General features: G+C 51.0%; 1 protein-coding gene across 5 annotated transcripts in view; it reads right to left on the bottom strand.

The window, feature by feature from the left end:
• EFCAB8 (EF-hand calcium binding domain 8) overlaps nucleotides 1–24,174 on the bottom strand; it is a 104,516-nt gene that overhangs the window by 35,494 nt on the left and 44,848 nt on the right. For all 5 annotated transcript variants that reach the window (XM_009216328.4, XM_021921134.2, XM_021921135.2 and 2 more), the window contains 10 exons: nucleotides 23,026–23,156; nucleotides 15,332–15,399; nucleotides 14,985–15,136; nucleotides 13,575–13,712; nucleotides 12,068–12,178; nucleotides 9,995–10,222; nucleotides 8,825–8,895; nucleotides 4,216–4,420; nucleotides 3,146–3,358; nucleotides 1,501–1,638 (listed from right to left, as the gene is read on the bottom strand). In XM_009216328.4, coding sequence (XP_009214592.1) covers nucleotides 1,501–1,638; nucleotides 3,146–3,358; nucleotides 4,216–4,420; nucleotides 8,825–8,895; nucleotides 9,995–10,222; nucleotides 12,068–12,178; nucleotides 13,575–13,712; nucleotides 14,985–15,136; nucleotides 15,332–15,399; nucleotides 23,026–23,156 — 1,455 coding nt within the window. The remainder of the gene's footprint in view (nucleotides 1–1,500; nucleotides 1,639–3,145; nucleotides 3,359–4,215; nucleotides 4,421–8,824; nucleotides 8,896–9,994; nucleotides 10,223–12,067; nucleotides 12,179–13,574; nucleotides 13,713–14,984; nucleotides 15,137–15,331; nucleotides 15,400–23,025; nucleotides 23,157–24,174) is intronic.

The following is a 24,174-nucleotide window of genomic DNA, read 5'->3' as shown; positions in this document are numbered from 1 at the left end:
AAAAAAAAAAAAAAAAAAAAAAAAAAAAAAAAAAAAAAAAACAAAGCTAAAGCCAACCTGCTAGCAGCGACTACTGCTGCAGAGAGTGAGATGGGATAGGGTGAGTGAGACATAGGAGACTTTTATTTTTATTTTTTCATTTACACACACTTCTTTTTTTATTATAAACTAGTATTATTACTTTTAAAAGTTATTTAAAGTATTTTTTTTTTAAAGAGAAGGAAGAGGCGAGGTATAACGGTTCACATCTGTAATCCCAACACTTTGGGAGGCTGAGCCAGGAGGATCACTTGAGCCCAGGAGTTCAAGACCAGCATGGGCAGCATAGTGAGACCCCATCTCTACAAAAAAATACAAAAAAAAAAATAGCTTGGCATAATGGTGCATGCCTATAGTCCCAGCTACTCACAAGGCTGAGGTGGGAGGATCACTTAAGCCCAGGAGGTTGAGGCTGTAATGAGCTGTGATCACACCACTGCACTCCAGCCTGGGTGACAGTGAGACCCTGTCTCAAGAAAACAAAAAAAGGAGGAGAGAGAAATAATCAGAACCTGGAGGAGAGTGTGTAGCCACTCCTGCTCTCCCTGCCAACACTGCAAAACCCAGCTCTCAGGGCACTGCCCCCTTGTTCTCAAGTCCTGGTCCCTGGAGCTAGATGATGGGGCAGGCCTCCCACACCCTAGCTCAACTATGATTTGTGTCTTCAGGACGGGGAGTCAGCATCAAAGTGAGGGGTGTCCAGGGTCAGAAAGGGGAAGGTACAGGAGGAAGAACAAAGATGAATCCATACCCAACTCTTGTTAGGTATAAAACACTCTCCCAGTTAACAGGAGGGCATTCTAACTAGAGTCTGGAGATGTCACTTCTCCTACCTCTCTTCCTCCCTGCCCAGAGAGGACACTGCTACCCCCAGTCCAGAGGGAACACTGCTCACCTCCCTAGGCACCCCAACTCCACCTCCTGGGGAACTGATATGGTTTGGCTGTGTCTGCACTCAAATCTCAACTTGAACTGTGTCTCCCAGAATTCCCCCGTGTTGTGGGAGGGAACAAGAGGGAGGGAACTGAATCATGGGGGCTGGTCTTTCCCATGCCATTCTCATGAGAGTGAATAAGTCTCACGAGATCTGATGGGTTTATCAGGGGTTTCTGCTTTTGCGTCTTCTCGTTTTCTCTTGCTTCTGCCATGTAAGAAGCACCTTTCGCCTCCCGCCATGATTGTGAGGTCTCCCTAGCCATGTGGAACTGTAAGTCCAGTTAAACCTCTTTTTCTTCCCAGCCTTGGGTATGTCTTTATCAGCTGCATGAAAACAAACTAATACAGGAGCTCTCCCCAGACACTGCAGCCCTGACTCCAGTATCCCAAGCGGCTCCATCCTCTCCAAGACGTCTTCTGGGCACTGGGGAGAATCAGTCCAGGCCCGGAGCCCAGGCCCCCGAGCCCCATCTTAATGGCCCACTCCCCAGCTCATATCCCACTCCCTGGCTGATCACGGCCAACCTTCTCCACCGAGGCACTGGATTGAAACAACATATTCTTCTGCAATTCTGCTTTTCTTGTTTCATCCTCTTTGTAAATGGACTGTTTGCTGTGGATCTTGCCTGGCTGCATAGATGTGCCAGCAGCGCTGGAAGGTTTCTGGAAAGAAAGATGGGCACCCAAGTCACCATGAGGACGTTTCCCTTCCCCATGGGGGACCAGAGACCAGAGGAAGATGACAAAAGAGCGGCCCTCCCGAGCCCCCGCAGTAGGCACACTGCCCTGGAGAAAGCAGCACTCAGTGGATCCCGGGAAACCTCCACTTTAAGTTCCCAGCAGTTCTGCTAGAGCAAAATTGGGGCAGAGACTTGAGTTTGCCTTTGGGGAAGACCCTTCCTTTGTCCTGGAAGAGACCATCCTGGTTAAAAATGAGGATAAAGGTCGGGCATGGTGGTTCACACCTGTAATCCCACCACTTTGGGGGGCCAAGGCGGGCAGATAATTTCAGGCCAGGAATTTGAGACCAGCCTGGCCAACATGGCGAACCCTGTCTCCAATCAAAATACAAAAAATTTAGCCAGGCATGGTTGTGCACACCTGTAATCCCAGCTACTAGGGAGACTGAGGCAGGATAATCGCTTGAACCTGGGAGACAGAGGTTGCGCTGAGCAAAGATCACACCACTGCACTCCAGCCTGGGCGACAGGGTGAGACTCCATCTCAAAAATAAAAAATAAAAATAAAAATAAGGATAGAGGGGCAAATACACCTATACACCCATTTCCCTAGATTTGAAAGCAGTGGTCTAACCTCTGATAACTCAAAGATGGTATGAGTGTCTTATGGTCAAGTGTACACATCTTACAGCAAAATTATATCCCAGCAGACCATGTTGGATCTAGGTCTAGACTGCCTTATGCCTAGCAATTATTGTGTGTTTGGGGAAGGTGGTGTTTCTCACTCAAGCCTCAGCTCCGAGGAATGGAAATCAGACTTTGACTGCAAGAACAATCTCACTGGTTCCTCCTGCCCCATACAAGAGATTATTGCACTGATTGTTGGAATACTGTACTCACTGCTGAAAGTTCAAAGGCGAGCCATCCCCTGCAAGTAGGGAAAGAGTAACTCCTCCTTCTCTTTCTCCCTATTCGCCGCAAAACAGAACTGTCAGCCATTCTTGGAAGGGCTGGTCCTGGGGCAGAGATGAGGCTCAGAGGAGGAGGAAAGTGGTTTGTCTGTATCTGGGTCTCAGACTCTTGCAGCCTGGTCTCCGAGCAGGTGAGGCCCCCATGGCTCCCTCTGCACCTGGGCCAAGGTCAGGTGACTTGCGCTTGAGGACTGAGAATGCAGTCCAGGATCTAACTTCCAATTTTAGGTTTTCAGGGTTGTGTTCTCTTTGGGTTCTGCCTTTCAGCTTTCAGACTTTTAGGCCTGGTATTAGCCATGCCCTGGAAAGGGACCTAGCCCCAGCTCCAGGTTAGACACAGTGGGACTAAAACCAGAGGGTGCCCTGCCCAGGCCCACAATGTTCAAAACAAGTGAGTTTAGGGACCTAAAGGCACTCTGGAAAAAGTACATCCCAGTAAGAAAATACACACACAGCAGGTGTGTGAATGCCAGCAGCTGGAAAGTGAGGGTAGCCTTCTGGTTGGGCTCTTGCTCCCACCTTCTGGGACACAGGCCTGACTGGCTCCTTGTCTCTCCAGCGCCTCATCACTGGGGGAGCCGACACCAGGCTCCGCCTCAGGTTGGTATTGGCCGCAGACTTGGGGCTGAGACTGGAGAGCTTCCTGGGGGTCTTGTATGCCCACTTCTCCCGCTCCACACAGGGTCTGATGGGCCCGTGGCTCTCAGGCAGGCAGTTGTTCACATCTTTCACCTGTACCAAGGAGAAAGCAGCCCCTAAGGCATTGCAATGTCCTAGAGGTAAATTCTGGGCTGCCCCAGATCAATGCCAACACCACAGGGCCCTCCAGCCCCCCAGGGCTTGCTTCCCAGAAACCTAGACCCCTTAAAAGCATCAGACTAGAGCTTCTAACCCCATTCCTGGCCAGCTGCAATGCCCTGAGTACCCACAGGCAAGACACTGCTCCCATGAGGAACTCAGTCTCCTCATCTGTAAAATGGACAGTAGTTTCCAAATATTTTTGAGGCTTTCTTTAATCTCAAGGGAAGCTCCTCCGAAGCATAAAATAGACAAAAAGCTGAGCTATTCTGGGGGAAACCCCAACAACCAGAGCCCCCCTGCAGTAGCTTCCAAGCATCTCTCTCCAACACATTTGGAAAACCACTGGATGAGACGGCCCCTAAGGTCCCTTCCTGCTTTGATCTGCTGAGATATGGGAATTTGGAGACTGTATGGGTTTCCTAAGTCCCTACTGGGGAGCCCAGAGTGGTAATGTGTAGTAGCAATGGGAAAGGAGTGAGTAATCTACTAAAGATGGCAGGACCAGCACTGCCAGCCTCTGAAGTCAGACTGCCTGGGTTTGGATCTACTCCTTGGCTTTGTGACCTTAGGCAAGGTGCTTAACCTCCCTGTGCCTCCACTTTCTCATCTGTCCAATGAGGATAATTACAGAAACTAACCACCTACGTAACCAAACTCCCCACCCCCTCCAGAACAAGTTGCCATTATTCCTCCTGCTTCCCAGGGTGCTCCCCACCTTCCCTGCCCCACAGGATTCTGGTTCACAGCTGAGAGAAGGGTGGGAGGAGAGTGTGCTTCTGTTAACATACCCTCTTGGGCTGCAAGGGCAAGGGACTCCTAGAGGCATTGAAGTTGAAGATGGGCTTGAGTGTGCCAGTGTTCCAGAAGAGGATGTCCCCACTGTAGGAGGAGGTCCCGAGGAACTGGTTCTGGTACTTGGCCATGCTCAGGATGTCCTCCGTGTGGTAGGTCTGCCAGTGGTAGCATAAGAGCACCGGCTTGGTCTTGTGGAACCTGTGCACATGGCCAGAGGCAGGAGGGCTGAGAGCTCAGCCTTTAATGCTCCATCCACTGGGGAAGCACTGGAGCCTTGAGGATTCTGGGAGCCGACTCAGAGGAGGATACTCCTAGGTGTCAGGGCTAGGCTGAGGCCATGCCCCATTGACCTTATTTACTAAGCGCTTACTACGTGCCTTCTGCAAAGGCCCTGTCGTAGGGGCTTTACATAAACTAATCCTACGGATAATGAATGCGTAACACACCCCCAGTCAGACAACTAGGTAAGGATTAAGGTTTAAAGCGGGGGGAAACAGTGGCCTTACAGAGGTCCCTAAAAGAAAGGGATCTTGAACATAGTGTTCCTTCTGCCTGGAATGCTCATCCTATCCTAAAGACTTCACAGAGACCCTTCCTTCTCACGCTTCAGATTGCACTCCAGCCACCACACCTTCACCGAGACTTTCCTGACCACCGCCCCCAAGAAGAAATCAGGTTTCCACGCATTCAACCCTCATAGAAACTCCTACTTTTCCATGGCACTTAATATACTTTATAATTATAAATGAAAGTATTAATATTTGATTAGTACCTGCCTTCTTGATATACACTGAACATTCATATTCTCCAAAAATTTATGTTAAAACCTAATCCTCAATGTGAGAGTATTCACAAGTGTGGCCTTTGGAAGGTTATTAGGATAGAAGGGCAAAACCCTCACAAACAGAATCAGTGCCTTTATAAAAGAGGTCCTAGGCTAGGCATGGCGGCTCATGCCTAGAATCCCAGCACTTTGAGGGGCCAAGGAAGGAGAATTGTTTGAGGCCAGGAGTTCAAGACCAGCCTGGGCAACAGAGCAAGACCACATCTCTACAAAAAAAAAAAAATTTTAATTAGCCAGGCATAGTGACACACACTTGTAGTCCTAGCTATTCAGGAGGCTGAGGCAGAAGGATCACTTGAGCCCAGGAGTTCAAGGCTGCAGTGAGCTGTAATTATGCCACCGCACTCCAGCCTGGGCAATAGAGCAAGATCCTGTCTCTTAAAAAAATAAAACAAAAATAAGAGGCTCACAGAGATCCCTTGTCCTCTTTACCATGTAAGAAAATGGCCATCTATGAACCAGGAAGTGGCCCTCAGCAGTCACTGAATTTGCCAGTGCTTTGATCTAAGAATTTCCTTCAGAACTGTAAGAAATAATTTTCTGTTGTTATAAGCCACCTACTCTATGGTATTCTGTTATAACAGCCTGAGTGAACGAAGACAGAAATTGGTACCAGGGGTGGGGTGCTATGGTAACAAATACCTAAAAATGTCAGAAGTGGTTTTAGAACCAGGTAATGTCAGCTAGGCAGGGTGGCTCACGCCTGTAATCCCAGCACTTTGGGAACTGAGACAGGTAGATCACTTGAGGCCAGGAGTTCAAGACCAGCTTGGCCAACATGACGAAACCCTGTCTCTACTAAAAATACAAAAAATTAGCCAGCTGTGGTGGCACACACTTATAATCCCAGCTACTTGGGAGGCTGAAGCACGAGAATCACTTGAACCTGGGAGGTGGAGGTTGTAGTGAGCCAAGACTGCACTACTGCACTCCAGCCTGGGCCATAAAGCAAGACTCTGTCTTTAAAAAAAAAAAAAAAAAAAGTAGGTAATAGGTAGAGGATGGAAGGTCCATGCTAGAAAAAGCCTGCATTGCTACGCATAGACCATTAAGGGTGATTTCAGTGAGGGCCTAGAAAGAAAAGAGGACAGATGCAGAGAAAGCCTCAGTATTCTTAGAGAATACCTAAGTAATCCTGAACAGAATTTTGGTAGAAATATGGATGTTAAAGACCATTCTGGTGAAGTCTTGACAGAAATGAGAAACATGTTATTGGAAACTAGAGGAAAGGTCCTACTTGTTACAAAATGGCAAAGAACTTGGCTGAATCATATTTGTGTTCTAGTGTTTTGAGGCAGGTAGAACTTGCAAGATAAGAAATTGGATATTTCACTGAGGAAATTTCTATGTAACATAATGAAGGAGTTGCCTGGTTCCTCCTGACAACTTATAATAAAATGCAACGAGAGAAATGGTTTAAAAACCAAACTGTTAATCAAAAAGGAAGCAGAATCCAGGAGTACATGCCTGTAACCCAGTACTTTGGGAGGCCAAGACAGGAGGATTGCTTGAAGCCAGGAGTTTAAGACCAGCTTGTGTAACACAGCAAGACCCCATATCTATAAAAATTTTTTTTTTAATTAGCCAGGCATGGTGGTATGTGCCTGTAGTCCTAGCTACCCTGGAGGCTGGGGTGGGAGGAGCTGAGGCTGCTGTGAGCTATAACCTCATGACTACACTCCAGCCTGGGTGACAGGGTGAGACCCCGTGTCTTAAAAAAAAAAAAAAAAAGGAAGCAGAACTTAAAAGATTCATCCTATCCATATAGAAAGGAATGAGAAAGCCTGTTCAGAATAGAACATTGATATGGTTTGGCTCTGTGTCCCCACCCAAACCTCATCTTGAATTGTAATCCCTATATGTCGAGGGAGGGACCTGGTAGGAGGTGAATGGATCATGGGGGCAGTTTCCCTCATGCTGTTCTCGTGATAGTGAGTGAGTTCTCACAAGATCTGATGGTTTAAAAGTGGCAGTTTCCCTTGCACTCTCTCCTGCCACCATGTAAGATGTGCCTTGCTTCCCCTTCACTATGATTGTAAGTCTCCTGAAGCCCCCTCCTAGCCATGCAGAACTGTGAGTCAATTAAACCTTTTTTCTTCATAAATTACCCAGTCTCAGGCATTCTTTATAGCAGTGTGAAAACAAACTAATACAATCATTAAAGACATAGCCAAGCACTGTTTGATGAGATTAGTATGGATCAGCCAACCCAACAGAAGCCAGTGCTGTTCTCCAAGACAATGAAAGAATGACCCTGAAGGCAATTCAGAAATCGTTAGGACTGTCCCTCCCATCACCAGCCCAGAGTACAAGGGCCCTGGGGGCAGAATGGTTTCAAGGGAATGGCCACCAGTGCCCATGGGACCATAGTACACTTTACCATCATCGCCTAACTTCACAGGCTCCATTCTTCATGCTCCTTGACCACTCTAGGTGTGGCTCCTGTGGACCATGGTACAGCATGGGTTACACTCAGCAGAGCTGGGAGGACACGGCTGCCTCCACTACCTAGATTTCAAAGGACAGGGCCTCCCAGCAGAGCCACAGCCTTGGAATTGCAGCCCCACAGGGCCAGGGGGCTCATGCAGGGAAGTGCCACAGGGGCAGGGCCCAGGCATAGAGCCACCAGGGGGGCAAGGCTCCCCAAATCTGTAGGTGTAGGGCTGCCCAGAGTCTTAGGGTTCTGATCACCTGCCTGGCAAAGCTGCAGGGGCAGAACTGCCACCCCAGCAGTCCTGAAGGGCAGGGCAGCAAGCTGAAGAGGATTATCTTTGAGATTTAAGGTCTACTAGTATTTGCCCCAGTGGATTTTTTACTTGCTCAGGACCTGTCCCTCCTTTCTCCTTTCCCATCTCTCCCTTGTATCTATCCTATGCCTGTCCCACCATTCTATTTTGGAAGTATGTAACATGTTAGTATCACAGGTTCACAGCTAGAGGGGAATTCGCTTCAGAATGAATTGTACCTTGAGACTCACCCATATTTTATTTAGGTGATATTTAGATGATATTTTGGACTTAGACGTTAAAGTTGATACTGGAACAAGTTAAGACTTTGGGGGTTACTGGGATGAAATGAATATATTTTGCATGAGAGAAGGACATGAATTTTGGGAAGTCAGGGATGGAATGCCATAGATTGAATTTTGGTCCCAAAATTCATATATTGAAGCCTAATCCCCAAGGCGAGCATATTTGGAGGTGGGGCCTTGGGAGGTGATGAGGTCATGAAAATGGAGCCCTCATGAATGGGATTAGTGCCCTTAAAAAGGACGCCCCAGAGAGATTTCTTACCCCTTCCACCATGTAAGCTTACAGTAAGAAGACAGCTGTCTATGAATCAGGAAGTGGGCCCTCACCAGGCAGCAAATCTGCTGGCGCCTTGTCTGGAACTTCCCCATCTCCAGAACTCTGATAAATAAATTTATGTTGTTTATAAGCAACTCAGTCTATGATATTCTGTTACAGCAGCCCGAATGGACTAAGACATTCCCCCACTGAACTAGATACTCCAAGAGGATAAAGACTCCAACATTCTTGTTTATACCCATCCCAGGCACCTAGCAAAAGGCCAAGAATATATTAGCCTCAATGAAAATGAATGAATGGATGGATGAGCAGATGAAGCAACAGTCATTAACCACCACTAACTTCCTGCATGGTGTTCCAACCACCAGGAAAGCTCGGAATGGAGGAACCCATCTGAAGAGAGAACATGCAGCTACTGGGACCTACTCACCATGCATGCTTTCTACTCACAGAAAATGCGTGATTCTCTTACTCCACCCTGTCACATAGAACACTTTGTTCATATGGATAATCCCACTAATCTGTTGAAAATGAAAGAAAACAGAATTAGAAAACTTCTCAGAGAAAATGGCTCTGGGCCCTAAATGCCTTCCTAAAGGTGCCAAGCAAGAAGTCAAACCTCTCAATGATGATGAGAATCGCCTACAGTTGATACCACCATGTATTTTTCATCATGCGCTCACATCCTATTCACTCATTTGATAGACTTAGGGTAGGCAGATAGGATAGGCATCCATGTCCATTTTTCAGAGAGAATAGCTGGGAAATGGGCAAGTGACCTGGCTAAGGTCAAGTCATTACTGAGTGATAGGATCTGGAGCAGTACTCAACCCCTGGCATCTTGACTAAGTACACTTTCTTTTCTTTTCTTTTCTTTTTTTTTAAGATGGAGTTTCACTCTTGCAGCCCAGGCTGGAGTGCAATGGCGCGATCTCGGCTCACTGCAGCCTCCACCTCCTAGTTTGTCCTGCCGCAGCTTCCTGAGTAGCTGGGATTACAGGCAGCCACCACCACGCCTGGCTAATTTTTTTTTTTTTTTTTTTGTATTTTTAGTAGAGATGGGGGTTTCACCATATTAGCCAGGCTGGTCTCGAACTCCTGACTTCAGGTGATCCCCCTGCCTCGACCTCCCAAAGTGCTGAGATTACAGGCATGAGCCACTGCCTGGCCAGCTAAGTACACATTCTGAGTTGGTTAAAGGTCTGTGTCACAAAAGTTAGGGTGGAACTGCTGACTTTGTCCTATGCCACTCCCATGGACTGGCCCTATAATAATACTGTCAGGCATTTCCCAAATAGGGGTGACCATGGGTGGCTGTGAATTAACTGATCCCACTGCTAGAAATGCAATCCAAAGCTCCAGTATGAGGAATGAGAAGTGCTAGCAAATTTAAAGAGCAACAGTAGCTAACCTTAGTGGAAACCCATTAGTCCAGGCACTGTTAGCTGTCTTCATTTCATGCCTGAGACACAGAGGCTCCTGGAGGTTTGAAGCCAGGCCACCTGACTATGATGAACACCCTTTCAGAGAGGTCCAAAAATAATGCATCCCAGGGTCACAAGAGCTGTGCTTTGCTTCCCTAGAGGCTGTCCCTGGCTCTAGTTAACAAGCAAGACTGACCTCCAGCTGGTCCGGATTGGGAAAGGTCAACAGGCATTTGCCAATGTTGTAGTTCCACATCTTCATTGTGCCATCCCGCAAACCTGTGAGTAGGCACCGCTCTGACTCATCCAGGGCCATGGCGGTCAGCTCCACGTGCTGGCCCCCAGACACAGAGAACTCCATCGTCTTCCTGCCCGTCACGACCTCCCACACACTCACGGTGCCGCGCAGGCAGCCACTCACCACCTGTGGAGAGCACACAGCTGGGGGCTGCTGGAGAGGCCGGGGACTCCACTCCCAAGGGTGGTCTCTAGCCTGCCTTGGCCCCTCCCCTCCACCCACTGAAAAAACAGACGTTCAGGGCCCCCTGCTATAGCATAAGCCACTCTTGACAACAGGACCTCCTCTGCCCTGTATCACAGGGCAGTGCAAACTGGAACATTTGGTGAAGGCCTGTTAACTCAGAAATGGCACTTACCAGGATCTAGCCAAAGAAAATAATCCCTATGTGGAAAAGACATTACTGAAGCAACATTAATCGTGACCACCCCGTCAAAAAAATAAGAAATAAACTAACTGCTCCTAAGTAGGGAAATGTTGAGAATAAGGATGGTCATGCCACTCAATGAAACATTTTGCCACCATGACCATTTTATAATGCAAGAATAGCAGGTGAGGCCGGGTGCAGTGGCTCATGCCTGTAATCCCAAAACTTTGGGAGGCCGAGGTGGGTGGATCACTTGAGGTCAGAAGTTTGAGACCAGCCTGGCCAACATGCTGAAACCCTGTCTCTACTAAAAATACAAAAATTAGCTGGGGGTGGTGGTGCATGCCTGTAAGCCCAGCTACTTGGGAGGCTGAGGCAGGAGAATCACTTGAACCCAGGAGGCAGAGGTTGCAGTGAGCCGAGATCCCACTGCACTCCAGCCTGGGCAACAGAGCAAGACCTTGGCCAAAAAAAAAAAAAAAGTAGCCGGTGAGGTGGTTTTGGACCAACCCTCCCTAATGAGAGCATCTAGAAAAGCTGAGAAAATTTTTTTTTTTTTTTTGAGACGGAGTCTCGCTCTGTCGCCCAGGCTGGAGTGCAGTGGCCGGATCTCAGCTCACTGCAAGCTCCGCCTCCCGGGTTTACGCCATTCTCCTGCCTCAGCCTCCCAAGTAGCTGGGACTACAGGCGCCCGCCACCTCGCCCGGCTAGTTTTTTGTATTTTTTTTTTAGTAGAGATAGGGTTTCACCGTGTTAGCCAGGGTGGGTTTCACCGTGTTAGCCAGGGTGGTCTCGATCCCCTGACCTCGTGATGTGCCCGTCTTGGCCTCCCAAAGTGCTGGGATTACAGGCTTGAGCCACCGCGCCCGGCCTTTTTTTTTAATTCTAAAGAAACTTTTTTAAGGTACTGAAGAGCCTAAGCCCTAAGGCAGTGAGAGATGGTGGTGGCAGGAGCCAGGATGGGAGAGAAGCCCAGAATGGGGGGCTCCAAGCTTGTACACCCAATGCAGCGCCCCTGTCCAGAGCCTGGGCCAGACAAGAGGCCCCAGTGGATGGGAGTGAGCAGAGGGCCTCAGGCAGCAGTCCCTCCTGTCCTCACACCTCAGAAGCAACTCCTCATGCCCAGCTGCCCTGTCCAACCCAGAGACTCCACGCAGGACCAAGGTGCTGCCTGCGCCTGGGCCTCCCTCCCTTCCTACAATGAACAAAGCCAAGTTATGGCTTCCCTGGAAAGAGATGCCCAAGAACAGCACCCACTCTGGGAACCTAGGAAAGCGCCCCACAACTAGCCCTCCGTCTCACACTCCATGGAAAGAAGGCCCGGTCCAGAGCCGACCCAAGGCGCTCAGCCAAGGGCATGAGGCTCAGGAGAGTTAGGCGAGCCCATGGCTAATGGATGGAGCTCCGAGCTGATCCCACGCCAGCCCATCTGCAGAGCTGCTTTCTGTGTCTATCCCACCGCCCCAGCACCACCATCAAGGCTGTAAGAGTTCCCAGTGTGCCATGGGAGCTGACTACAGACCCAGGCACACAGGGAGGTCTGGTCCTCTCCTGTGTCACCTGGTGTTCCTACCAGCCTCAGAGGCGAGCCCTGGGCCACTCACCTGCTTAAAGATCTTGCTGTAGAGGACAGCACACAGGGGTGAGCAGTGAGTGGTCCTCTTCCTTGCTTTGATAGGCCCCTGGGCCTCTAAGTACCCTTTTAGGATCCCAATCTGTAGGTGAGGAAAGGGCAGAGAGCTCGTCTGTCAGAAGGGCCCTGCTCACAATGATGGGCCGCTGGGAAAAACTTCCAATAAATCACAACATCAAGACATCCTGACCACACGCAGGCCTGATTCCAGCAGACTCCAGGTTCCTCAGCAGGCCTGCAGATACCCCCACCCTACTCCGTGGCTCCCGCTCCCCGGGACTGAGCCTCCCAAACCCTAGTGTTCCTAGAACCCCAAATTCCAAGTCCAAGGTCCCTTTCACCTTATAACTTCTGAGAAGCTGAAGCCTCGATCAGATGTTCCCTCCGGGAAGCCCTCCCTGCCTCCCCGTTGCTAAGGATTCCTCTGTGTTCCAGAAAGCACTTAGCACACAACTCTACCATAACACACAGCACTTTCTACTGAAATTATCTGTTTTTCTTCTACCCTGTGGGTTCCTAGAGAGATGGGACAGTATCTTTGTCATATATTCTCAGTTCACGACAAAAGGCAGGGGATTGATAAGGTTTGGTGATCTGAAATGAACTTCAAAGGCCTATTTAATTCAACAAATGCTGACCACCTGTCTGGCACTCAGCAAGGAGATAAAGGAACCCATGACCTTCCTTCTCAAGAAAACTGCCGTCTACGGGAGAGCTAGCCAAGTGCATAAGGATGACAAATGTGTCACCAGCCAGGGTGGTTCAGCCCACAGAGCATGGGAGGCCTTCGTGGAGCTCAAGCACCGTGGCCCCCACGTCTCCTTTCTGGACTTCTGCTCCCATTTATGGGCTGTGGCTCAGCCTTGCAGCTCCCCAAGCCTCCATCTTATTGTGGGCGCCCTTACCCCCATCCTTCACAGGAAGCCCCTCGTGCTTGTCCCAATCTTTCCTGTCCTCCAGGGTCAGTACAGACCTCGCAGGGGTTCCAGCTGAGTCCTGAGTCACAGATGGCCTGCTTCTCTGTGACTCAGTTTCCCCCAGGGTCTCTCCTGCAGAGACGCTGCTCAGATGCGGCCCCTGTTTCCCAGAGTTCATGACTTAGCAGGAAAAACAGTCACGTAATAGTGACAGGACAGAGTTATGAGGCTCGTGACTGAGAGAAGGAACGGGGCCAAGAAAACATGGAAGAAGGGCTACTAACAGGCCTGAGGTTCAGGGTGGCTCCCAGAGGAAGAAGCTGAGTGGGGACAGAGCAGACAGCAGCAGCAGCTGCAGAGACAGTGACAGGCTGGAGGCCTAGAAACAGGATTTCAGGAAATCCCAAGACACGGCCCCTCACAGGCCAGGCCACAGAGTCCAGCCACTTCAGCAGTCCCAGGAGGGACAGGACGCGGCCACCCCTTGGGTGTCCCATGGGATTCAGACCCTGGCCCTCTACCTGCGGCCTCGACCCCACTCCCTCCTGGGACAGCACTCACTGAGTAGGTGCTGCAGATGAGGGTATTGTCCTTCTCGAAGAAGTAGGCACTGGTGATGGGGCAGTTTCCCAGGGCAAAAAACTTCCCGCAGAAGGACTGGAGGCATATGTAGTCCAGCATGTCCCACACGCGAATATTCTGGGGGATGGGAAATAGGCAAGAGGCTGAGCATGGGTGCTCGGGGATGTAGCTGGCTCCTGAAGCCTTGGGGGTGCCTCCGGCGGACAAGCCCAGGGCACATCATCCGTCCAAGAACTTCCAACACACACACACATGGTGTTGGCACCATCACACCCAGCAGCAGAGAGGCTACTCTTGTGCTCAGATAACCCAAGCACACAGTGAGTGAGGGCCGGGCACAGCTCCACCCCCCACCCTGCCCCCAGGCCTCCACCCTGCTGGAGCAGCTGAATTCACTGGCTGGGCACAAAAGCCAAGCCAGGCAGCACATGCTGGCCCCAGGCCCTCCCTTGCTGCCACTCCAGCCTGGGACACAGTCCGACAGTGGCTACCAACATAGTTGCCACAGTGACCTGCCTGTCCCCAGAGGAGCCCCTCCCATTCCTCCCAGGTGAAGGAACCTTCCCTAGAGGGCCCCACGGAAGTCCTTCCAAGACCCTCACTTCTTGGAGGCATCCTCTGCCCGTGGCTGACTGGGGACCTCAGGGAGCCCGTCCCTGTCCCCATGCCCCCAGACTCAGACCCTTCATCAGAGGCAATGATCCCAGCTCCCAGGGCTTCTGGGAAAATTCCAGACAGGAGGGTGTGTGGATATGTTGGAGAGGGTGGTCTGGGTGACCCTGAGGGCCCTGACAATTCATCTCCAGAGTCCCAGAAAACATAACCTGTCCCCTAAAGGAGGGCCCCAAGCACTGCAGGACCACAGCCCAGCAGACTGGGCAGTATCCTGAGCCTACAGCTGCAGAGGAGCACAGTGGCAGGTCCCGAGTGGGAGCCCTGGCATGTGGGAAAGGCCAAGCCCGGCCCTGATGACCAGGCAGCTGAGGAGGGGTCACTAGAGCAGCTGAGAGGTGAAGATCGAGGGCAGGGCAGCACAGGCAAACGGCTGCCATGCATTGCACAACTCCCCTGCGCCGAATGCTGCACTGCTGTTTTGCTGCTGGTTCTCTAAGCTACTCAACAGCCCATTCTATGGATGGGGAGACTGAGGCTCAGAAAAGGGAAGGATTTGCCAGGGTCACAAAGTAAGAAGCCAGGCTGGGCTACCTGGGAACCCAGCTCTGGGGACATGCTCAGAGGCTCATGGCCACCCTCGTCTTCCTTCCACCTGAGGCCTCCTCCTAGGCCTTTGGCCAGATGTGGGGCTGTGGGCAGGGAGGTCATGCCATTCCTCTGGCTAATGTGTTTCCCTGAGGAACAGAAGGAGTCGGGCGGACTGTCGGGGCAGACCTTGTCCTTGGAGACACTGATGAGGATGCTGCTGTTCCTGCTGTCCACGAGGATGTGTGTCACTGAGGTCTGGTGTCCCTTCATCAGCCACACGGGCCTCTTTGAGACAAAGGGGTTCCACAGGCGGATGAAGGCATCGTAGCCACCAGTCACTGGGGTCAAGACGTGGGTGTCAATCCCAGGGGCCTCCACTGGGGACCTTCACCCACTGGTGAAGGTGGTGCCCAGAAGTGGGGACAAGAGCAGCAGGACCAGAAGCTGCACAGCCCTCTCCTGAGCTCTGGTGGTCCCCCCATCCCCAGCAGCCCTCCCTCCAGCAGCTTCTGGGTGACATGAAGATGACTTACCCAGGAAGTTCCTCTCTGGGCAGTAATCAAAGCAAAGAATCCCTTTCCTTACATGCAGCACTGACAACCTACAATATCAAAGGAGTGAGGGCTGCAGGGCCGGGAGCAGTGGCCCTAAGAGAGCCTCTGAGACTGAGCCTGGGGTGGGAGGAGCTGGAGGCAGAGCCTCCCAGGAGGTCTAGGGAGGAGTCACTACCTCTCCATTCCAGGAGAGAAGCAGCCCCAGAGACCACCCAGCATTCCCTCTGCCGCCAAGTCAGGGCTCAGCACCACAGGAAAAGCAGCAGCCTGGTCCCGACCCCAAACCAACAGCCCACAGGGCAGATGCCACTTTCCAGGTATAGACAGCTCCCAGGCAGGAGCTACTCCTGACATTTGTGAAGCATCTGGCATCATGCCAAGGGCAAGTTTGATTTTCACATCAACTGTACTGGGACAGGCATCTTCCCATCCATGATACAAATCAAGAAAAAAGCCGGGGAGGGCCACACTTGCCTTCCCCTAGCCTTCTGCCTGAAGCAGGCCATAGAACACTGATTCCACTGGTGCCCACTCTATACCTATACCTGGGGGAAAGGAATGTCCCTTTTTTTTTTTTTTTTTTTTTTGAGACAGAGTCTCATTCTGTCGCCCAGGCTGGAGTGCAGTGGTGCAATCTCGGCTCACTGCAACCTCTGCCTCCCAGGTTCAAGTGATTCTCCTGCCTCAGCCTCCCGAGTGGCTGGGATTACAGGTATCTGCCAGCACGCCTGGCTAATTTTTGTATTTTTAGTAGAGACGGGCTTTCACCATGTTGGCCAGGCGGGTCTGGAACTCCTGATCTCAGGTGAGCCACCCACCATGGCCTCCCAAAGTGCTGGGATTACAGGCACGAGCCACTGAACCCAGCCAGAATGTCCTTATTTCTGAAGACACAGGGACACAGAGAGGGATCTGGACAAAGAGTTTACTGCCATCAGATGGTACTAGTCCAATCATCCTGCATGACTGTCCATTCTTCACCAAACTTCGCATAAAAATACACAGGCGTCCCTGTCTCTTTGTTTTTTTTCCCAGAAGGCTCCCATATCACATGAAACTTAAATGTGCATGCTTTTCTCTTGTTCATCTGCCTTTTGTTATCAGGGTCTCAGCCATAAACCTTGCAATGGGTGAAGAAAAAATATTACTCCACCCACACAGGGGTCAGGATTCAGACCTAGGGTGGACACGGCAGGAGGTGACAGGAAGTTCAGTAAGCAGTGATCCAGGAGAGGAGAGGCTCATCAGGGCCAGGTGAGGCTCAGAGGGCCAGAGAGGCCCAGACAGGAGTTCCAGGAAGCCCAGGGCCCCGCAGCCCTCACAGGCCTGAGAGCCCCAGATGCTCTGTGCCTACGCCCATGCCCATGCCTCTCATCCACAACATCCTGCCCCGCCCCCTCCTTCTACTACACTCTTCAAAACCCCATTCTGGCCGGGCACAGTGGCTCACACCTATAATCCCAGCACTTTGGGAGACCAAGGCGGCCAGATCACCTGAAGTCAGAAGTTCCAGACCAGCCTGGCCAACATGGTAAAACCTCATCTCTACTAAAAATACAAAAATTAGCCAGGCATGCTGGTATGTGCCTGTAATCCCAGCTACTCGGGAGGCTGAGGCAGGAGAATCGCTTGGAGCTGGGAGGTGGAGATTGCAGTGAGCCGAGATTGCACCACTGCACTCCAGCCTGGGCGACAGAGACAGACTCAGTACCCCCTGCCTCCACCCCGCAAAAAAAAACAAAAACAAAACAAAAAACAACAAAACAAAACTCTATTCAGGTGTGGTGGCTCACACCTGTTAATTCCAGCACTTTAGGAGGCCGAGGGAGGAGGACTGCTTGAGCCCAGGAGTTCAAGACCAGCCTGAGCAACATAGTAAGCGCACGCCTCTACAAAAAATAAATTAGCTGGGCTTGGTGGCATGCACCTGTAGTCCCAAATACTTGCAAGGCTGAGGTGGGAGGATTGCTAGAACCCAGGAGGTTGAGGCTGCAGTAAACTGTGATCATGCCACTGCACTCCAGCCTGGGGGACAGGGCAAGAACCTGTCCACGAAAAACACAAAAAGACTCCATTCAGGCCAGACACGGTGGCTCATGCCTGTAATCCCAGCACTTTGGCAGGCCGAGGCAGGAGGATCCCTTGAGGTCAAGAGTTCAAGACCAGCCTGGGCAACACAGCCAGATCCCATCTATACAAAAAAATTAAAAATTAGCTAGGCATGATGGTACACCTGCAGTCCCAGCTACTTATGAAGGTGAGGCAGGAGGATCGCTTGAGCCTGGGAGTTTGAGGTTACAGTGAGCTCCAGCCTGGGTGACAAAACAAGACCCTGCCACAGGAAAAAAAAAAAAAAAAAAAAACCCAAAAACTCCATTCAAAGGCATCTGTAATAGGGCCCCTGGCCCCCTGACACAGCATGCCCTCCACTGAACTAACCCCTCACCCGGCTCCTCCACCACACCCGGGGGACCTAAGCCAGGTGCCTGGGCGTCAACCTGGACATCATGGCTCCCATTATCCAGCCTGGCCCCAAGTCCTCCTTACCCATTTCCCTCCGCTCCCATGACCGCTGCTAGCCCAGGCCCCTGACTTTGCCGTATCAGCCTCCCAGCCAGTTCCTTCATCTCCAGCCTTGCTCCCCTTTAAATCATCTCTCCAGAGCCACAAGGATTCCTCTAAAAATCAAAGCTTCAAAGAGAACAGATGGCAGTACACACATTTCATTTATTGCCAAACAAGATATTCCTCCCTCCACAAGTAAATGTGCTGCCGAAAAATGTTCTGGAAGATTGGTCACCAGAATGTTAGTAGAAATTATTTCAGGCCGATTCACATATTCATCAACAAAGATTTCCTGGCTCCTACTCCCGCCAGGATTACCAGGGGCACAGACATGAGGCTTCTGCCATAGGGGGTTTTCCTTCTAGAGGGAAACAGCAGGAGTAAGTGGACACACCAAAGGGAGACGGACATTTACAAATCATGGCAAGTCCTGCAAGGGACATAAGCACATGGCTTTGACGGAGGACAACAGAAGGAGGCTCACTTCTGCCGGCCTCTCTGAGTAGGGTCCAGGGCTGCGGAGACCTGAAGGGTGAGAAGGAGTCGGCCCCGGGGAGCCCAGGGGAGGGGTGAGGCTTCGGTTGGAGGGAGCAGCCTGTGCAAGGCTGGTGTGGTGGGCACCAGGTGGGCCAGGAGGAGAGGGCATGAGAGGACATGGGAGAGGCGGGCAGGGCCGGATCCACAGCCCTGGCCAGGAGCCGCTGAAGGCTCCATACAGGGCCCTGGCTGGATCAGATCTGTCGATGGTTGCGGGTCAGGGAACGTGGCCTGAGGGGACGCAGCGAGGCTGCTAAGAGGGCCACGGCAAGCAGTTCAGGTGGGATATGACGGTAGCTTCAACTAGGTGGTGGTGGCAGAAGTGAAGGAAGAGGGGACAGTGGGGGAGACTTCGGGGGTCAGTCCACACACTCAGCACCAGCTCCTGCCACCACACCCGCTCCATCAGATTTGCTCGTGGCTCGAACCATCTGAGAACTCAGGTGAGGCTGGCTGCAGGGAAGCCAGACCCTCAGGCCCACACTGCCTTGGAGGCTGAGGCTGACTCCATAGGCAGAGGTTGGGGTGCCAATGCCAGGCCCCACCCACAGAGGCTATGCCCTAAGATGGCATTGCCAAGCAAGTGGTCAATGGTGCCACCTGCCGGCCTGTACATTGCACTGCATGCAGCCAAGAATGCATGGGTGTGCCACCACTCTCAGCTAATTTTTCAATTTTTTGTATAGATGGGATCTTGCTGTGTTGCCCAGGCCGGTCTTGAACTCCTGGCCTCAAGGGATCCTCCTGCCTTGGCCTCCTTAAGTGCTAGGATTACAGGCGTGAGCCACCGTGTCTGGCCCAAATGGAGTCTTTTGTCTTTTCTGAAGACAGAGTCTTAAGAGCGCTATCACCCAGGCTGAAGGAAGGGAGCATGTGTCTCTGTGTTTGTGTAAATATATTCTCTACCCTACCCCAAAAATACATCCCCAATCCCTTCATCCTATAACACAGCCCAGCTCCAGACCACCATCCTATACAGCCTCAACTATTGCAGTGGCCTCTTCACTGGCGTCCCCACTGCCACCTCTGCCCATGGACACTCTACCTGTAACATATAAGTCAGACCACACTAGTTCTCTGCCCAAAACCGTCCCAGAACCGTGCTTATATCTACTTCTGAATATTGTAAGAAGATACTCTGAGGTTCTTAGGGAAATATTAATGTGGACTAACTACTAAGTGATATGAAAGAATTAATACTATTTTATCTATTTTTGTGTGTGTTTGAAACTTTTTATAATGAAATATTAATTTAAAATTAATTAATTTAAAAAACAAGGCTGGGCGCAGTGGCTCACGCCTGTAATCCCAGCACTTTGGGAGGCCAAGGCGGGTGAATCACAAGATCAAGAGATCAAGACCACCCCAAATGGCGAAACCCCGTCTCTACTAAATATACAAATATTAGCCAGGCATGATGGCACGTGCTTGTAATCCCAGCTACTCAGGAGGCTGAGGTAGGAGAATCTCTTGAACCCGGGAGGTGGAGATTGCAGTGAGCTGAGATCACACCACCGCACTGCAGCCTGGGTGTCGCAGCAAGACTCTGTCTCAATCTGTCAATCAATTACAAGAGCATACCACAGACAGCAGAGCTGTGCAAAGGCCCTGGGGCAGGAGCATGCCTGAGCCTGAAGGAGGCCAGTGGAGCTGAGTGGGCAGGTGGAGGCAGTGAGGTCAGGAAGGCAGCAGGCCCAGCCCACGGAAGCCCTCCTGGCCCTGGTGAGGTGACCCCCTGATATCCTCCTGCCACTGGGACTCAATAAAACAAGATCTGAATGAAACACATATCCACCAAGCTTGTCCAGCTCACGGCCCACAGGCCTCATGCAACCCAGGACAGCTCTGAATGTGGCCCAACACAAATTCATACACTTTCTTATAACATTATGAGATTTTTTTGTGATTTTTATTTAGCTCATCAGCTATGGTTAGTGTTAGTGTATTTTATGTGTGACTCAAGACAATTCTTCTTCCAGTGTGACCCAGGGAAGCCAAAAGATTGGACACCCCTGATATACACTAAGTGATATCACCACCAGTGCAGACAGATAGCCTCAGCAAACAACTCCAAGCAAACTCCCACCACAAGGCCCCATTCAAAGCACTGAACCCAAGACTGAAACTTCCCCTTCACATCAGACATTCCCGGAGGCCCCCTTTTCCGGCCTGCAGGGAGGTCCAGGACTTGTCTAGAAATGCACACAGTGCACTGTTTGGTTAAAAAGGCCAGGCGCGGTGGCTCACGCCTGTAATCCCAGCACTTTGGGAAGCCCAGGTGGGCGAATCACAAAGTCAAGAGATTGAGACCATCCTGGCCAACATGGTGAAACCCCATATCTACCAAAAATACAAAAATTAGCTGGGCATGGGGGCACACGCCTGTAGTCCCAGCTACTAAGGAGGCTGAGGCAGGAGAATTGCTTGAACCCAGGAGGCGGAGGTTACAGTGAGCTGAGATTGTGCCACTGCACTCCAGCCTGGTGACAGAGCAAGACTCTGTCTCAAAAACAAAAGAAAAAAAGGCACTGGACATATAATGAGGCCCAAGATAAAACTCCAGCTCAAGTGTCTGCTCTAAGACAGTCACTTCCCCTCCCTACGCTTCGGGTTTCCCATCTGTAAAATGAGGAGTTGGACTAAATTAGCTTTATCATCTCAGGATTGAAATTTCCCCTGAAAAACAACCAGGACAGAAAGGGACAGACAGGGGTCTAAATGGCCCTCGGTCTCTGCCCCAACCCAACCCTGGCCTCACCCAGTCTTTCCCCAATACAGGCCTCAAATCTCCTGCTGTTCCCCAAAAAAGACTCTCCTGGGGCTCATTCTTCAGACTGTGCAGGAGCAAAATGTCACAGCCCCAAAGGCTCAAGGAAAAATCTAGGGGCCGGAGGAAAACTATAGGGGCAAGAGCAACCCAGCAGGAAGACTCCACCAGAGAACATACCTGCCAGTTGATCTACCATAAACCGCACAGTAGAAGCCACACAGTAAAAGAACAGAAGTAGGCCAGGCGCGGTGGCTCACGCCTGTAATCCCAGCACTTTGGGAGGCCGAGGTGGGCCTATCACCTGAGGTCAGGAGTTCGAGACCAGCCTGACCAACATAGAGAAACCCTGTCTCAGGCCGGGTGCAGTGGCTCAAGCCTGTAATCCCAGCACTTTGGGAGGCCGAGACGGGTGGATCATGAGGTCAGGAGATCGAGACCATCCTGCCTAACACGGTGAAACCCCATCTCTACTAAAAAAATACAAAAAAGTAGCCGTGCGAGGTGGCGGGCGCCTGTAGTCCCAGCTACTTGGGAGGCTGAGGCAGGAGAATGGCGTAAACCCGGGAGGCAGAGCTTGCAGTGAGCTGAGATCCAGCCACTGCACTCCAGCCTGGGCGACAGAGCAGACTCCGTCTCAAAAAAAAAAAAAAAAAAAGAGAAACCCTGTCTCTACTAAAAATGCAAAATTAGCCAGGCATGGTGGTGCATGCCTGTAATCCCAGCTACTTGGGAGGCTGAGGCAGGAGAATCGCTTGAACCCGGGAGGCGGAGCTTGTGGCAAGCCGAGATCGCACCATTGCACTCTAGCCTGGGCAACAAGAGCGAAACTCCATCACAAACAAACAAACAAACAAAACAAAACAGAAGTGGTAGCTTCTGATAACTGTGTCAAGGAATGGGGATTGAATAAAGAGGGGGCCCCTCAGGACTCTAACCTTCTTTATAATGTTTTCATTTTTTACATGGACAATGCATTTAATACATTCTTGTGTGATTAACTGGTTTTTCTTTTGTTATTTTTTTTGAGACGGAGTCTTGCTCTGTCGCCCAAGCTGGAGTGCAGTGGCGTAATCTCGGCTCACTGCAAGCTCCGCCTCCTGGGTTCACGCCATTCTCCTGCCTCAGCCTCCAGAGTCGCTGGGACTACAGGTGCCCACCACCACGCCCAGCTAATTTTTTTTTTTTTTTTTTTTTGGTATTTTTAGTAGAGATGGGGTTTCACCATGTTAGCCAGGATGGTCTCGATCTCCTGACCTTGTGATCCGCCCGCCTCAGCCTCCCAAAGTGCTGGGATTACAGGCGTGAGCCATCACACCTGGTGATTAACTGGTTTTTCAAAAGAAAAGAAAAAACCGCACTCTGGGGTAGAGGAATCTAGACTGAAGGAAACAGATTGGAACCATCTGCAAAGAATCAACGCTGCCAGTTACTGAACACATACCACAGAGGATTCCCTCACACAACCCTTGAAGAAGTGAGGTACACGCTTTCATACCCTTTCACAGATGAGGGAACTGAGGGTCACAGAGGAGGAAGTAACTCACAGTCATCCCTTCATTCAGAAAACATTTCACTGACTGCCACTCACTCTGTGCTGGCTTCTATGTTGAGCTTTGCATATAGATCGAGAGATAAAAGAGACTACTGTGTTCTCACTGTGCTGCTGGTGGCGATGCTGGAAAAACTAACCTCCAGAGTCCATACACCAACCACCATCTGCCACTGTCAGCCCCCACAGTCCACTCACCACCCTCCTTCCTTCCAACCCCACTGCCTTAGCCAGGAGAGAAGCACTTCTTACTTGGGTTTTTCAGAGGCTTTGGCTGGCAATACTGTCAGCACCAGAGAGGACTTCTCGACGGCTGAACAGGAGACCACCAGGTTCATCTGGGGGATGAACTTGACCTGCTGACACCAGTTGGGATGGAGAGCCTGGGAAGACAGTAGCAATGGTGAGAGACTCCACCCAAGGACAACTTTCCAGGCCCAGCCCCCAGAACATGACCAGGTGTTGGGACTGGAGGCGCCCAGATATCACGGAGTCTAATGCCCTTCTCCTCGCGATCACAAAGTGATGTGGCCCCGCAGTCCTGGCCCAGTTCCTAGGACCAGCACTGGCCATCACTTGTCACTGAAAATGTTTAAGAGCACACAAGCGTAGTTTCATTTGAAATCCTGTCAGTTAGAGGATGGGGAGGGTCAGGCCCATACTAATCATCTCCCGCGAGGGGAGAAAGGATGAATTCGAGTCTGTCCAGCCCACAGTCGAGTTATCCACATGGAGCCACCTCTACAGATGGGCTGTGCTCCTGGCCCACTGCCACCCTCCATGTTTGTCATACAGTGGACTGCTCACGGAAGCACAGAGGGCAGGAGAATGTTCATTTCGCTGCAACTTGAGCCACAAAAGATGACACGCAGTCGAAGGGGCTGGCTGGGCTCTGAATTCTCTGGCCCCAGCTCTGTGACTTGGACCAGCACTTGGCCTCCCAATCTAGAGATTTTCCTCTCCGGGACAAGATTGGAAAAGGCAGGTTGGAGAGATTGGTTCATCAAATATTTCTTCAGTGCTTTCTACATGCAAGACCCTGAGCTGGGTTTTACACACACTGTCACCAAGCGTCTGTCACAATGAAGGCACTGAATTTAAGACACTTTGGGAGGCCAAGGTAGCTAGACAAGCCTGGGCAACATGGTGAGGCCCCGTCTCAAAAAAGAATAAAAAGATTAGCTGGGTGTGGTACTTGTATTCCCAGCTACTCGGGGGCTGAGGTGGGAGGATCAGCCCGGGAGGTCGAGGCAGCAGTGAGCCATGATCGCACCACTGCATGCCAGCCAGGGCAACAGAGTAAGGCCCTGACTCAAAAAAAAAAAAAAAAAAAAAAATAGTGCAGGCCTGTTGGACCACCCAGACCGCCCGGAGTGCGTCATTCATTCATTCATTTGTGCA

This window comes from Papio anubis, chromosome 16 (assembly GCF_008728515.1).
Source record: "Papio anubis isolate 15944 chromosome 16, Panubis1.0, whole genome shotgun sequence".
Lineage (NCBI taxonomy): Eukaryota > Metazoa > Chordata > Mammalia > Primates > Cercopithecidae > Papio > Papio anubis.
This window is presented reverse-complemented; position numbering and strand designations above follow the sequence as displayed.